Source organism: Mesoplodon densirostris, chromosome 11 (genome assembly GCF_025265405.1).
Source record: "Mesoplodon densirostris isolate mMesDen1 chromosome 11, mMesDen1 primary haplotype, whole genome shotgun sequence".
NCBI lineage: Eukaryota > Metazoa > Chordata > Mammalia > Artiodactyla > Ziphiidae > Mesoplodon > Mesoplodon densirostris.
Window position 1 is genome coordinate 67925656 of NC_082671.1, and position 13248 is coordinate 67938903.

The 13248-nt window shown below is 41.7% G+C and overlaps 1 protein-coding gene across 1 annotated transcript in view; it reads right to left on the minus strand.

Moving 5' to 3' along the window:
• EP300 (E1A binding protein p300) overlaps positions 1 to 13248 on the minus strand; it is an 81691-nt gene that overhangs the window by 42908 nt on the left and 25535 nt on the right. Inside the window, exons 2-4 of the mRNA XM_060111781.1 lie at positions 8810 to 9447; positions 2307 to 2483; positions 566 to 827 (exon numbers count right to left, since the gene is read on the minus strand). Coding sequence (XP_059967764.1) covers positions 566 to 827; positions 2307 to 2483; positions 8810 to 9447 — 1077 coding nt within the window. The remainder of the gene's footprint in view (positions 1 to 565; positions 828 to 2306; positions 2484 to 8809; positions 9448 to 13248) is intronic.

A 13248-nucleotide genomic window follows, 5' to 3' on the forward strand; every position in this document is an offset into this window, starting at 1 on the left:
GGGATCGACATATACACACTACTATATATAAAATAGATAACTAATAAGGACCTAGTGTATAGCACAGGGAACTCTACTCAATACTCTCTATATGGGAAAAGAATCTAAAGAAGAGTGGATATATGTATATGTTTAACTGATTCACTTTGCTGTACAGCAGAAACTAACACAACATTGTAAATCAACTATACTCCAGTAAAAATTAAAAAAAAAAACAACACAGATTTCTAATGACTATAAATATACAAATTGTATTAAGTTGGGTAACATTCTTTTAGTATTGACCTACATGATAGTTAGCAAATCCTCAATAATATATAAAGCTATGCTGGGGCAAATAAATGTCAGTAAGTATCACCCCAAAAGGGAAGAATCTAAAACTTCCTCTCCTACCACATCTCTAGATACTCATTCACAAAATGATACTGAATTTTATCATAACTAAATACAGAGTAAGGCATTATCAGTAAGGAGTCTCAAAATAGAAGAGAGAAAATGTGATCAGCTCTAACTGTAAAAAAAAAAAATTAATTGCTGAGCACAAAAACCCTTTGAGCCCACTCACCTTGGCAGGACTTGCCTGACTGGCAGTGTGTCATGTGGTTAAGGACGTTCTTCATTGTACGACAGTGGGGAAGGTTGCACTGCCTCACTTCCCCATTGGCCTGCTCTCGCCGCTGGCACTTGTGAGCGTGCAAAAGGAGAACAAGCTGCTGCTGGATGAGCTTGCGCTTCTCTGGATCAGCTGTGTGTGCTCCAGAACCCATCCCTTGGGCCACCGGAGTCACCAGGCCTGGCTGCTGGACCTGCGGGGTCTGCTGCTGGCCCTAAGGGATAAAACAATAAAAATGCATTTGATGTTAGGTGTCACAGTTTGCTACCTCCTTAATAAATACAGACTTGGAGATTTTCGGTGAAAACCTTTAAGGATAGTCTACCATGTACCAGACCCAATTTTTTGACACAGGGGATTCTACGATAAATGATGACTTCTACCAACAAGAAGCTCAATTTAACAAGAAAACAAATTGCTATATTAGCAAGCAATATAATCAAAATATGTATAATATACAGAGAGCAAAAGAAAGAGAAGGACAATTGTAAAACAACTATACTCCAATAAAAATTTTTTTTAATGTATTATTTGAATTTGGTTGCTCTGAAGCAACTCTTCTGAAAACAGAAAGAGAAGAACATGGTAAACTCCAGTGCGCGGCGGGGAAAGGAAGGGATCTGTTGTGAAGAGCATGTTCAAGTTAGGTTTTGAAGAATAGTGAAGAGCTTCTTGGGAGAGCTGGCAGGGGCCTTTCAGGTGGGTGAAAAATTAGTTTCTGTAAACCCTGGAAGAAATTTGGTTTTTCCTAAGAAAAAAGTAAACATTTCTGGAGGCAGAAATGCCATGTTTTATTCATCTTTGTCTCCAGTACTTAGCGGAGTATCTGAAATATAGACATTCAATGACTATGGGACACAAAGCAAAAAACCTAAAACATCTGAAAAGGAAATAAAATTCTTATAGGACATTTTTTTTCCAAAGATGGACACGGACTACTTGACACATTTACAAACAGAGATAGTTTTACTTTAGAAAAATAGCAATGTTAGAAGCTTTAGAGATTTTACCGTAACAAAAATCACTGTTAAAAACAATTTGTGGGCTTCCCTGGTGGCGCAGTGGTTGAGTCCGCCTGTCGATGCAGGGGACACGGGTTCGTGCCCCGGTCCGGGAAGATCCCACATGCCGCGGAGTGGCTGGGCCCGTGAGCCATGGCCGCTGAGCCTGCGCATCCGGAGCCTGTGCTCCGCAACGGGAGAGGCCACAACAGTGAGAGGCCCGCGTACCACAAAAAAACCCCCCCCAAAACAAAAAACAAAACAAAACAAAAAACAATTTGTAACTTTGAAAGGGAAGTTACTTCTGTGTTATAGTATCAGATACAAATCAGTAGATGTGGTGATTGAGAGTTGGAATCCTTTTTCAGAGAGTCCTTCCCAAGAGGAAAAAGGTTCCACTTTTGTATCCTACAGAAAGAATTGCTCACAAGGAGAAGCTGCATATGGCAGGACCCCAAAACTTTCATTGTAGCAGCCCCACTTGCTCCTATTTGGACAGCATCCTTACTGGTCAATACTGCAAGTAAAAAAACACCAGGTGAAATGGAAGGAAGGCACAAGCTTCCTCGATCACAGGGGCCATCCATTACATCCTAGTGTGTATAGTATAATAGAAGACATAAAAGGTTTAACACAATTCTTCTGTTAAAGTGTCAGATGGAAGACAAATTTGTAAACAGATTACTACCCACCATGTTGGGCATTCCTCCACCAGGAACTGCCTTTTTGTCCATTGCAAATGGAGATAAGCTATTTGGTAGTACAGACTTTGTCGGAATCTGTAGACCAAGGCCACTGGCTCCAATCTGTTGTCCAGAATTCTGAGTGTATGGTGAACCGTAAGGATTAGGGTTGTTCATCATTCCCATCTAAGAACAAGAAACAGAAGAGAAATTAAATCTTATTCCCCACACTAATAGGACATTACTATTTCCTTTCCTTTTCCACTTCCTAATTTACAAAGACAATTTTAAAAGAAACTCTCTGTATACATAAACAGACTATAATCTAGGGGCCTGAGGTACAGTAAATTTAGAGCTGTTTGCTGTAAATATGATAAACGTTTTAGAAAAATGTATAAGCGTCTTCATTTAGCTATATCTAATAAGCAGGCTCTGCCATTCATCTCCACTTTTAATGCACTAAATAACTTTCATTTAATGTGCAAACTATAACTTAATAAATTCAATTCAACTCAATAAACCATCTAATCCTTAAATATATTAGAGAACTTGATATATCAAAATGCTTATTCCAGCATTTTCTTTATATAAAAGGTAGAAGATTGGTAGTTTAGGGGGATATGTACTTTTTTACTTAGGGACATGGTAGAACAGTGATTTTAAAACTTTTTCAATCTGAATCCTTTAGATATAGCATGCAAACTTCAAAGTCTGCACCATTTCTTGCTGTCTTACACCCAGCTGCTTTATTAAATTGCCTCCTTGGCTCTTAAAGTAATCTGAGTGTATTTGCAATCCTTATATACTTTAAAAAGTAAGTTTCGGGAATTCCCTGGCAGTCCAGTGATTAGGACTCCACCTTCCCAATGCAAGGAGGGCACAGGTTCGATCCTTGGTCGTGGAACTAAGATCCCACATGCTGTGCGGTATGGCCAAAAGAAAAAAAAAGAAAAAAAAGTAACTTTTTTCCTGTGTTTATGTAAGTCCATGTGGAACCATCATCTGTATAATGATTAACTTAAAGAACAGAACGTTAATTATTCAAAAACCAAATGTTTTACTGATAACAATGATGCAACTTACAATTCTATCCTTCCACATAAGACCCCACTGTAAGTCAATCATCACCTACTAGCAAGCACTCAGAATGAAAACTAATGACACTACAGCTACTGTCCAATTAAAAGGAGTCATACTAGATTTCTATATCCTTCTCAGACAGATCCAATTCTACCAAAGGGTCCTTCAAATTCTGCCTCTAGCCACCCAATCCCCATCATTCCCATGTATCCATGCCCACTGTCACTGTCTTAATACAAAGCTCTTCATCACAGCTTTTGTAGACTGTGACTAACAGGTTTTCTTGCCTTCTGTCCTCACTTTTTTCTACTCATAAGGGGGGAAAACCATGGTATACCAGACCTTTCATGATCTTCATGAGAACTGACTACTTCTCCAAGGTATCCTATCTCCTATACCCATTAACTTGCAAACCTGAGAGCATCATGCTTCTTGAATCGCCAGCATTTGCTTAAGCTTTTCCCTTTCCCTGTAACTAGGCAGTGAGTGGCACACCCTCCTTTCCTATTTTTTACTCCTGAATGCTAACCTGTAAAGGAAATAAAATATTAAATTCGCAAAGAGGCAGGGATGACGATAGGGAATGAGACTGAGGGAAGTGGCACAGTGTGGGTGAAAGCATAAAAAAATGAGGCAGCATGAATGGGAAGCATCCAGAGTAAAAAATTTATTCAGTCTCCAATAACCGGAATTTCCTACGTGAATCTGGCCAGACAATCAAATACAAAAACAGGCTTAAATGCAAAGTTCAGGTTTCTTTTGGTAGTTTCCAATGTGGCTGGGAGTGCTGCGGCTACATATTGCTTTTAAAGTACTAATATTTATACTAATATAGTTCCAATAGTATGCTCGCCTACACCTGGAGGAGTTATTAGACATAAAATGAAAGCCATTTAAGAGTCCATAATTTATATAGATAAAATGCTGGGATTTGTAAGATGCCTTGATGTCTTCTGTTAATAAGCGTAATGCCTTCATCAAACACATCCTAGTAGAATCTGGTCCTTCACACATTTGTTCACATAGATATCACCTTGACTACCCACACTAACCGAGTTTCAACCAATTCCTAACGTTGCTTGTTCCCTCAATCACAATGCATTACCTAGAAACTCCAAGTTCACTCTGTAGCAGACTATGGTCTCAAATATACAGATTGCACTAACTGCTGGTCAGCTGGCAGTTATTCATTCCTGACACTTCTGGTCACTCTGACCAACAAAGACTCTCGGGCTTTTTGTTTACCTATCTCCCTCAGAGTTCTGCTGCCAGTGTTAGAAAATGAAATGCAACCCCCCACCAACTGCTACCCTTTCTATTTACCCCCCCACTACTCCCCCATGAAATAGAATAGGAAGGGAATATACTGTACTTAATTTCTGCTACACTGTAGTTAGTTATTTGATCTTGTTCCCTTCTCTATAGCTAATGTGATCCAGATGTCCAACTAACTACCACCTACCTGAACAGCAGCGATACAGATCTCCACCTAAACTGAAAAGGCAGAGGACCAGGAAGCCACAAACAGTTCTAGGCAACTAAAACCAAGGGACCTGCAGGGAACTATTTTATCTTTGTTTAAAAATAAATCTGGGGCTTCCCTAGTGGCGCAGTGGTTGAGAGTCCACCTGCCGATGAAGGGGACACGGGTTCGTGCCCCGGTCCGGGAAGATCCCACATGCTGCGGAGCAGCTGGGCCCGTGAGCCATGGCTGCTGAGCCTGCACGTCCGGAGCCTGTGCTCCGCAACGGGAGAGGCCACAGCAGTGCGAGGCCCGCGTACCGCAAAAATATAAATAAATAAATCTGACACTACAGGTTGTTTCTTAGTGTTCAATACATTAAAAGGGAACACAGGAACACATAAGACACACCATGGTACCAGACACTGACAAATAAAAAAGTAGTGCCCAATATACAACAAATTTAACAGTTTAGGAACATTTAACATAGGGACAAAAACCCCTTAATAAGACTTGCAGGCATCAACAGTAGTGCACACTGATACTAAATGTGAAAATGTGACTCCGTGATTCACCAAATAATAACAAATTAAACTACATCCTGACATGTCCTCCAGCCTATCAGATTTGATAAGTACATCTATATCCAAGTCACTCGCCAGGCACTATGTTAACCATGGCAGGGGCAGGGCAGCATGTACAATGATAAACAAGGAAGACTAGGGATCTCTCAGAACAGAACCGACAACCAATCCTAAATGTTTTCTAGACTCAGTCCTATTACTCTTACACCACTGCCTTAGTTTAGGGGGGCGTCATCACCCCACAGGTACTATTTTTCAAATTGATACTGTACACCTAAAACCACACCCATCTAGCTTGTAAATTTGGGAATAAGATCCTCCTCTTTAGAACCATCAGGATATGGCATTAAGATCTGTCTTTTTCTCTCTCAACATGGATTCTTCCTCCCTGCCTTATACTTAATACCCTCTTAACTGGTTCTTCCTACCTGCTTCACTCCTTGCCTATCCAAGAACACACAGGAAAGACAAAGATACAACAAATCAATCATTGCTCTTACTTTAAAACTTTATAGGTTAAACACTCTTTAATATCACATGCCAAAGCGATGTTAATTTTAAGAGAAGAGCTCCAAAAGTAACAATTTACATCAACTTTCAAATATAAAATATAGGTGGGACTCATTTAAAACAAGGAAATATTTTAATAATTAAGTTTTTATATTTGAATTGCCCCTTTCCATGAAAATATAAGCTCCACAGGGACAGGGATTTTTGTCTGATTAATTTACTGCTATATATCCAGTCCCTGAAACAATGTTGATGCAGAAATTTGTGATTTAGATTAGAAATATGACAGTGCCCCACTCTCAACCTAGGCCTTCTCCCAATGCGCCTTTCCTTCATTTTTCTTCACAGCACTTACCTGGAATACTATGAATTTATATCTTATGTGTACACTAGAAAGTAAGTTCCGGGCTTCCCTGGTGGAGCAGTGGTTAAGAATCCGCCTGGACGGGTTCGAGCCCTGGTCCGGGAAAATCCCACATGCCGCGGAGCAACTAAGCCCGTGCGCCACAACTACTGAGCCTGCGCTCTAGAGCCCACGAGCCTCAACTACTGAAGCTTGCGTGCCGCAACTACTGAAGCCCATGTGCCTAGAGCCCGTGCTCCACAACAAAAGAAGCCACTGCAATGGGAAGCCCGCGCACTGCAACGAAGAGTAGCCCCCGCTTGCTGCAACTAGAGAAAGCCCACACGCAGCAACAAAGACCCAACGCAGCCAAAAATAAATAAAATAAATTTATATATATATATATATATATATAAAAAGAAAGTAAGTTCCATGAAGTGAGTTTATTCACTGCTTTATCTTCATCATCAAAGCTAGGACTCAGTAAATATTTGTTCAATCAGTGAAAGTTTAATGTCTGTCATCCCTGCCCCCCCACCCCCCATATAAACATCAGGAGGGCAGGGACTCTTCACAGGCAGGTTCCTAGAAATCTTGAAGAGGTACCTAATAAATATTCTACCTTATTGTTTCTGGTTCTCACTCCAAGTGTTCTAAGTAAACCACATCAAAACAGCAACATAAAAGTGCCAGAAAGGGAGAACCTATAGAGTAGATAGTGATGCCAAACAGAATTTTTTCCTAAGTCAAGATGTCAATATTCTTTATCCTGTAGCAAAAAAAAAATATTTAAGGGCTTTCATTTATCTACATGTGACCTCAGTGCCCCCACTCCCAATTCATCCGTATGTCTTCATTTCATCCTTGAACTCTCACCGTCATTATTCTCAGGAATATAGAAGTCCCAATGCCTGCTCAAATTATCCTCTTACAGAGCAAGCTTGCTCCTGACTCCTTGTGAAAATCTCTCCCACCTCTGGTATCACCTTCCAAGCGAAGCCATCTCTTTCATTCAACAACTATTTACTAACTACATGCCAGGCACTGGCAACCATAGTGTGATACCATTTTAAGAAAAAGGAATAAAATGTGTAGGAAAAATATGGAGGAGTAAACATCCAACATACGCTTATAACATCTTAATTATACATACAGAGTACACATTTAAAAGGTTTTTAAAAATATATTTAGCATTCTCTACTTAATAAGGCTAAGAAAACAGGCTTGTTAAAAAAGAAAAGCAGGGCCTCCCTGGTGGCGCAAGTGGTTGAGAGTCCGCCTGCCGATGCAGGGGATACGGGTTTGTGCCCCGGTCTGGGAGGATCCCATATGCCGCGGAGCGGCTGGGCCCGTGAGCCATGGCCGCTGAGCCTGCGCGTCCGGAGCCTGTGCTCCGCAACGGGGGAGGCCACAACAGTGAGAGGCCCGCATACCGCATAAAAAAAAAAAAAAAAAAAAAAGAAAAGCATTTCGGACTTCCCTGGCAGTCCAGTGGTTAGGACTCCGCGCTTCCACTGCAAGGGACATGGGTTCGATCCCTGGTCAGGGAACAGAAGATAGAGCAAGAGAGCCAACACAGCACTCAGGACAGGCCCAGGGATGGGGAAGGCCAAGAGAACGATTCACACCGCACGGCCCCTCTATGAAACACAAAACCTGTTTTCCTCTAAACCTTTCAAATAACAGCCAAAATCAGGATAACTGGAAGACCTGGAATGTTGGTTGAGGCTTTACAGTAAACTAATGCACCTTAATTTTCATCAACCATTAAGAAAAAAAATACCACATCTCTTAAAAAACAGGGACATTCCAAGCAATGGGAACAAATAAAGTCTACCTGAAGATAATATAATGCTGGCTATCTTAAAACTGTGTGTTTTTTTTTAAGGAAGGCTATGAAGGCTAAGATGAGATGAATTAGAAATGAAATGAAAAATATTCTAATACTTGTGCCACAGGGAACAGGAATTAGCTGGCAATCATTTGTAAAAAAAAAAAAAAGAAGTATTACTTACATTTAATATAAGAGCTTCATAAAGCTTGTGACAACACAGTAGATCCCTGACATATAATATGTGGGAAGTGATACATGATGTAAGAAGATTAAACATGAACAGTAAAGAATAAATGAGGGGCTTCCCTGGTGGCGCAGTGATTGAGAATCTGCCTGCTAATGCAGGGGACACGGGTTCGAGCCCTGGTCTGGGAGGATCCCACATGCCGTGGAGCTACTAGGCCCGTGAGCCACGACTACTGAGTCTGCGTGTCTGGGGCCTGTGCTCCGCAACGAGGGAGGCCGCGATGGTGAGAGGCCTGCGCACCGTGATGAAGAGTGGCCCCCGCCTGCCACAGCTAGAGAAGGCCCTCGCACAGAAACGAAGATGCAACACAGCAAAAATTAATTAATTAATTAATAAAAACTCAAAAAAAAAAAAAAAAGAATAAATGAATACCTGACCTCAAGCCCTCCTCCTCCATCACTGGAGCACTGAAAAACATACTGATGGTACACAGAAACCAGAACTGCACTTACCTTAAGAGGCTGGGGCCCTCTCAATCCTGTTTGTCCTCCCATCTGGGGAGAGCCTTGCTGCAGTGGCTCAGTCATTAAGTTGCCAGCATTTCCCATGCCTGGGTTTGGGTACTGCATATTAGGTCGCCCCCGGCCCGCTCCAATTGAACCGTTCATGACTTGATTAGGCATCATCCCTTGTCCATTGCCTGCAGTCAACATTCCAGGATTCATGCCAGCATTCATCCCTGTGTTCATTCCCATGGCAGGTTGATTTACTGGACTGTTCATCATACCTGTTGCAGATGGTGTGGGACCCTGATTTGGTCCACTAGTGCCCATCCCCATGTTGGGAGAAGTCAAGCCTGCCTGTGCCATTGGGCTTTTGACCATGCTATTTATCAAACCTAATCCAGGACTGTTCTGTTGGGCCTGGCTGGCCATGCCTTGGCCTGGGCCACTAACCCCCATGTTGAGGTTAGGGGAACTACCAGAACGTAGCAATTCTGACAGTTGTTTATGTTTAGAGGCTGCATCTTGTACCATGCCAAGGCTCGTCTGAAGCTGACTAATATCACCACCATTGGTTAGTCCCAATTCTGTAGAGTTGATTAATTCATCTGGTAAGTCGTGCTCCAAGTCAAATAGAGAGCCAAAATCTAAAAACAAAGAGGAAAGATAAAAGTTAAAGTATGACAGAGTCAAAATTACGAAGTTCTCTATACTTTGTTCTTGATAAGCATTAAATATCATTTCGAAACCTCACTCCATGGAATACTATCTATTTGTATTAGTTTTTCATATTATACTAAAAGAAAGTGTTATATATATAAAATATATAAAAATTATCGTCATACCAACAAGTCTGAACAATTATAGACTGTACCTAAAACAAGACCAGAGAAAAGAGGAATACATCTTAGTACAACCCCATTACATGAGTTGCCAAAAGTTTGTATTGACAGTCATGAAAAAGATACACAATTAAGTTGTATACCAGACTTCCCTGGTGGCACAGTGGTTAAGAAGTCCCCCTGCCGGGCTTCCCTGGTGGCGCAGTGGTTGAGAGTCCGCCTGCCGATGCAGGTGACATGAGTTCGTGCCCCGGTCCGGGAAGATCCCACATGCCACGGAGCGGCTGGGCCCGTGAGCCATGGCCACTAAGCCTGTGCGTCCAGAGCCTGTGTTCCGCAACGGGAGAGGCCACAACAGTGACAAGCCCACGTACCGCCAAAAAAAAAAAAAAGAATCCCCCTGCCAACGGGTTCAATCCCTGGTCCGGGAAGATCCCACATGTGCGCAGAGCAACTAAGCCCACGAACCACAACTACTGAGCCCGTGTGCCTAGAGCCCATGCTCCGCAACAAGAGAAGCCACCACAATGAGAAGCCTGCACACCGCAACAGAGAGAAGCCCCTGCTCAACGCAACTAGAGAAAGCCCGTGCACAGCAACGAAGACCCAAAGCAATAAAAAATAAATAGATTTTAAAAAAAGGTGTATACTATTCCAGAATTCCTTAGAAGAGCTTAAAATAACTTATCTATACACAAAATAAATTCAGAACAAAAGATTTAAAATATAATAATAAAAAGACAACTGATAAAAAAGATCTCCCCTTTGTAAAACATTCAGTGTAAGTTCCAGGAAGACAGGAGCTGCTTACCACTCTTAACCAAATTCCCATCACACAGTGCCTGCCACAAAGCTGAACGAATTTGCTTTGACCTGACTTCAGACTACAGATTAGTTTTCCTTAACCAAAATCTAGCTGAACAGGATACAAAACCACGCCTCTAGTTTCTTCAACAACCAACAAACCACTACCATTCCACCTCTGCCCCATCCCTGAGAAAGAGGATGCAAAAAGTATGGATTAACCTAGGTTTCTCATCCTTGGCACTATTAAACATTCTAGGCTGGATAATTCTTTGGGGGGAGGGGGAGATTGTCCTATGCACTGTAAGATGCTCAGCAAATCCCTGGTCTCTCCTTGTAATACCAGTAGTAGCTCTAACCCATTTGTGACATCAAAAAAGTCTCCATATATCACCAAATGTTCCCTGGAAGTGCAAAACTGTCCCTGGTTGACCTGTTGACAGTACTAACTCATTATATAGATTGAGGTGTTTTGAGTTTTAATTCTCCAAGTAGTTTTAACATTAAAAGGGCAATTCTGGGTATTTAAAAATTAAATATACTTGAATCTACAACTGATAATCCTATTAAAAATAACCCATCCATCAAAGACAAGATACCACTTGAATAATGATCGTGTTGGTCCAGTTACCCTTGGTTCATAAGTGCAATTCTTCCTCTATGTGTCCTTCCTGTTCTTTTGCATTCTATCATGGCACTGAAATTAACATGTGTGTCTATCTTTCTCTCCTCCTCTCCTGCCATCTCTTCCCCATCACCACCCCTCACCCCACCTATGCACCCAGACTGTAACTCCGGGAATAACATGTCTTACCACTTACATACCAACTCCTTGCCTAATGCCCAACAGAGATAAGCAACTGGTCATATTTTAGTTGAACTGAATTATATCCCAGGATCTCAGGACATAATTTAGAGTCCAGATTTTTACAGACCTATTCTCTTTCCTCTGGAAAAACCATGTGCCCTTCCATCATAAAAATAAAATGTCTTATGAATAGTTGTGGAATATGAATAAGGTTTCAAATAAAATTTACCTGACATCACTACTCAAAAGGCAACTGCTTAATATCAATATAATGATATATTTCCTTCATTATTTCCTTCTATTTACATAATACACAGTATTGGAATCATATATACTTTTTTAAAAAAAAATAAATACATTTATTTATTTTTGGCTGTGTTGGGTCTTCATTGCTGTGCATGGGCTTTCTCTAGTTGCGGCGAGTGGGGGCTACTCTTAGTTGCGGTGCATGGGCTTCTCATTGCGGTGGCTTCTCATCACTGAGCACGGGCTCTAGGCACGCAGGCTTCAGTAGTTGTGGCATGTGGCTCAGTAGTTGTGGTTCGCAGGCTCTAGAGCACAGGCTCAATAGCTGTGGCACACAGGCTTAGTTGCTCCGCAGCGTGTGGGATCTTCCCAGGCCAGGGCTCGAACCTGTGTCCCCTGCATGGGCAGGTGGATTCTTAACCACTGTGCCACTAGGGAAGTCCCCATATATACTTTTAAGCAATTTTGCATTCTACTTTCCCCCTGGAGTATACAAGGAAACATTCCATCATCAGCATATTTTTAGTGTTAAACATTTAGAAAAAAATAAAAATAATCTCTACCTATTTAGAAACTTAAAAAATACACATGGGGTATTCCCTGTCAGTCCAGTGGTTAGGGGTTGGCCTCTGTGCTTTCACTGCTGAGAGCCCGGGTTCAATCCCTGGTCAGGGAACTAAAATTCCACAAGCCGTACAGCACAGCCAAAAAAAATAAAAATAAAAAAATAAAAAAATAAAAAATACACAGGGACTTCCCTGGTGGCACAGTGGTTAAGACTCTGTGCTCCCAACGCAGGCAGCCCAAGTCCGATCCCTGGTCAGGGAACTAGATCCCACATACATGCCACAACTAAGAGTTCACGAGCCACAACTAAGGAGCCCACATGCCACAACCAAGGAGCCGGTGAGCTGCAACTATAGAAGCCCGCCTGCCACAACTAAGACCCGCTGCAACCAAATAAATAATATTTTAAAAATTAATAAAAAATAAAAAATAAAAATACACACATACGTAAGTGATAAAGGAGAAATCACAAACTGAGAAATGATAAAAATACTACATTTCAAAACTTAAAGGTTTATGTTAGAAAATAAAGCTTGAAATTAACAAGTATCCAAGTTATTATGTTAAAAAAAGAACAGTAAGAAAAAGGTGATCAAATATAAAAGCAATTAAACAAAATAGAAAAATGGAGATAGAACTGAGAGATTATTAACAAAATCAGAATTTGGTTCCTTAAAAAGAGTAATAAGGGCCTCCCTGGTGGCGCAAGTGGTTGAGAGTCCGCCTGCCGATGCAGGGGATACGGGTTCGTGCCCCGGTCTGGGAGGATCCCATATGCCGCGGAGCGGCTGGGCCCGTGGGCCATGGCCGCTGAGCCAGCGCGTCCGGAGCCTGTGCTCCGCAACGGGGGAGGCCACAACAGTGAGAGGCCCGCATACCGCAAAAAAAAAAAAAAAAAAAAAAAGAGTAATAAAAGATAAACTTCTGGGAAAGTTAAGGAAAAAAGACAATAAAAAGAGAAAGTGGTCCTACTAATCAATTTCACACAAAAAAACTGAAGAGAGAAAAATGAATAAATTCCTCATAAAATACTCAATAGGGCTTCCCTGGTGGCGCACTAGTTGAGAGTCTGCCTGCCGATGCAGGGGACACGGGTTTGTGCCCCGGTCCGGGAAGATCCCACATGCCGTGGAGCGGCTGGGCCCGTGAGCCATGGCCGCTGAGCCTGCACGTCGGGAGAG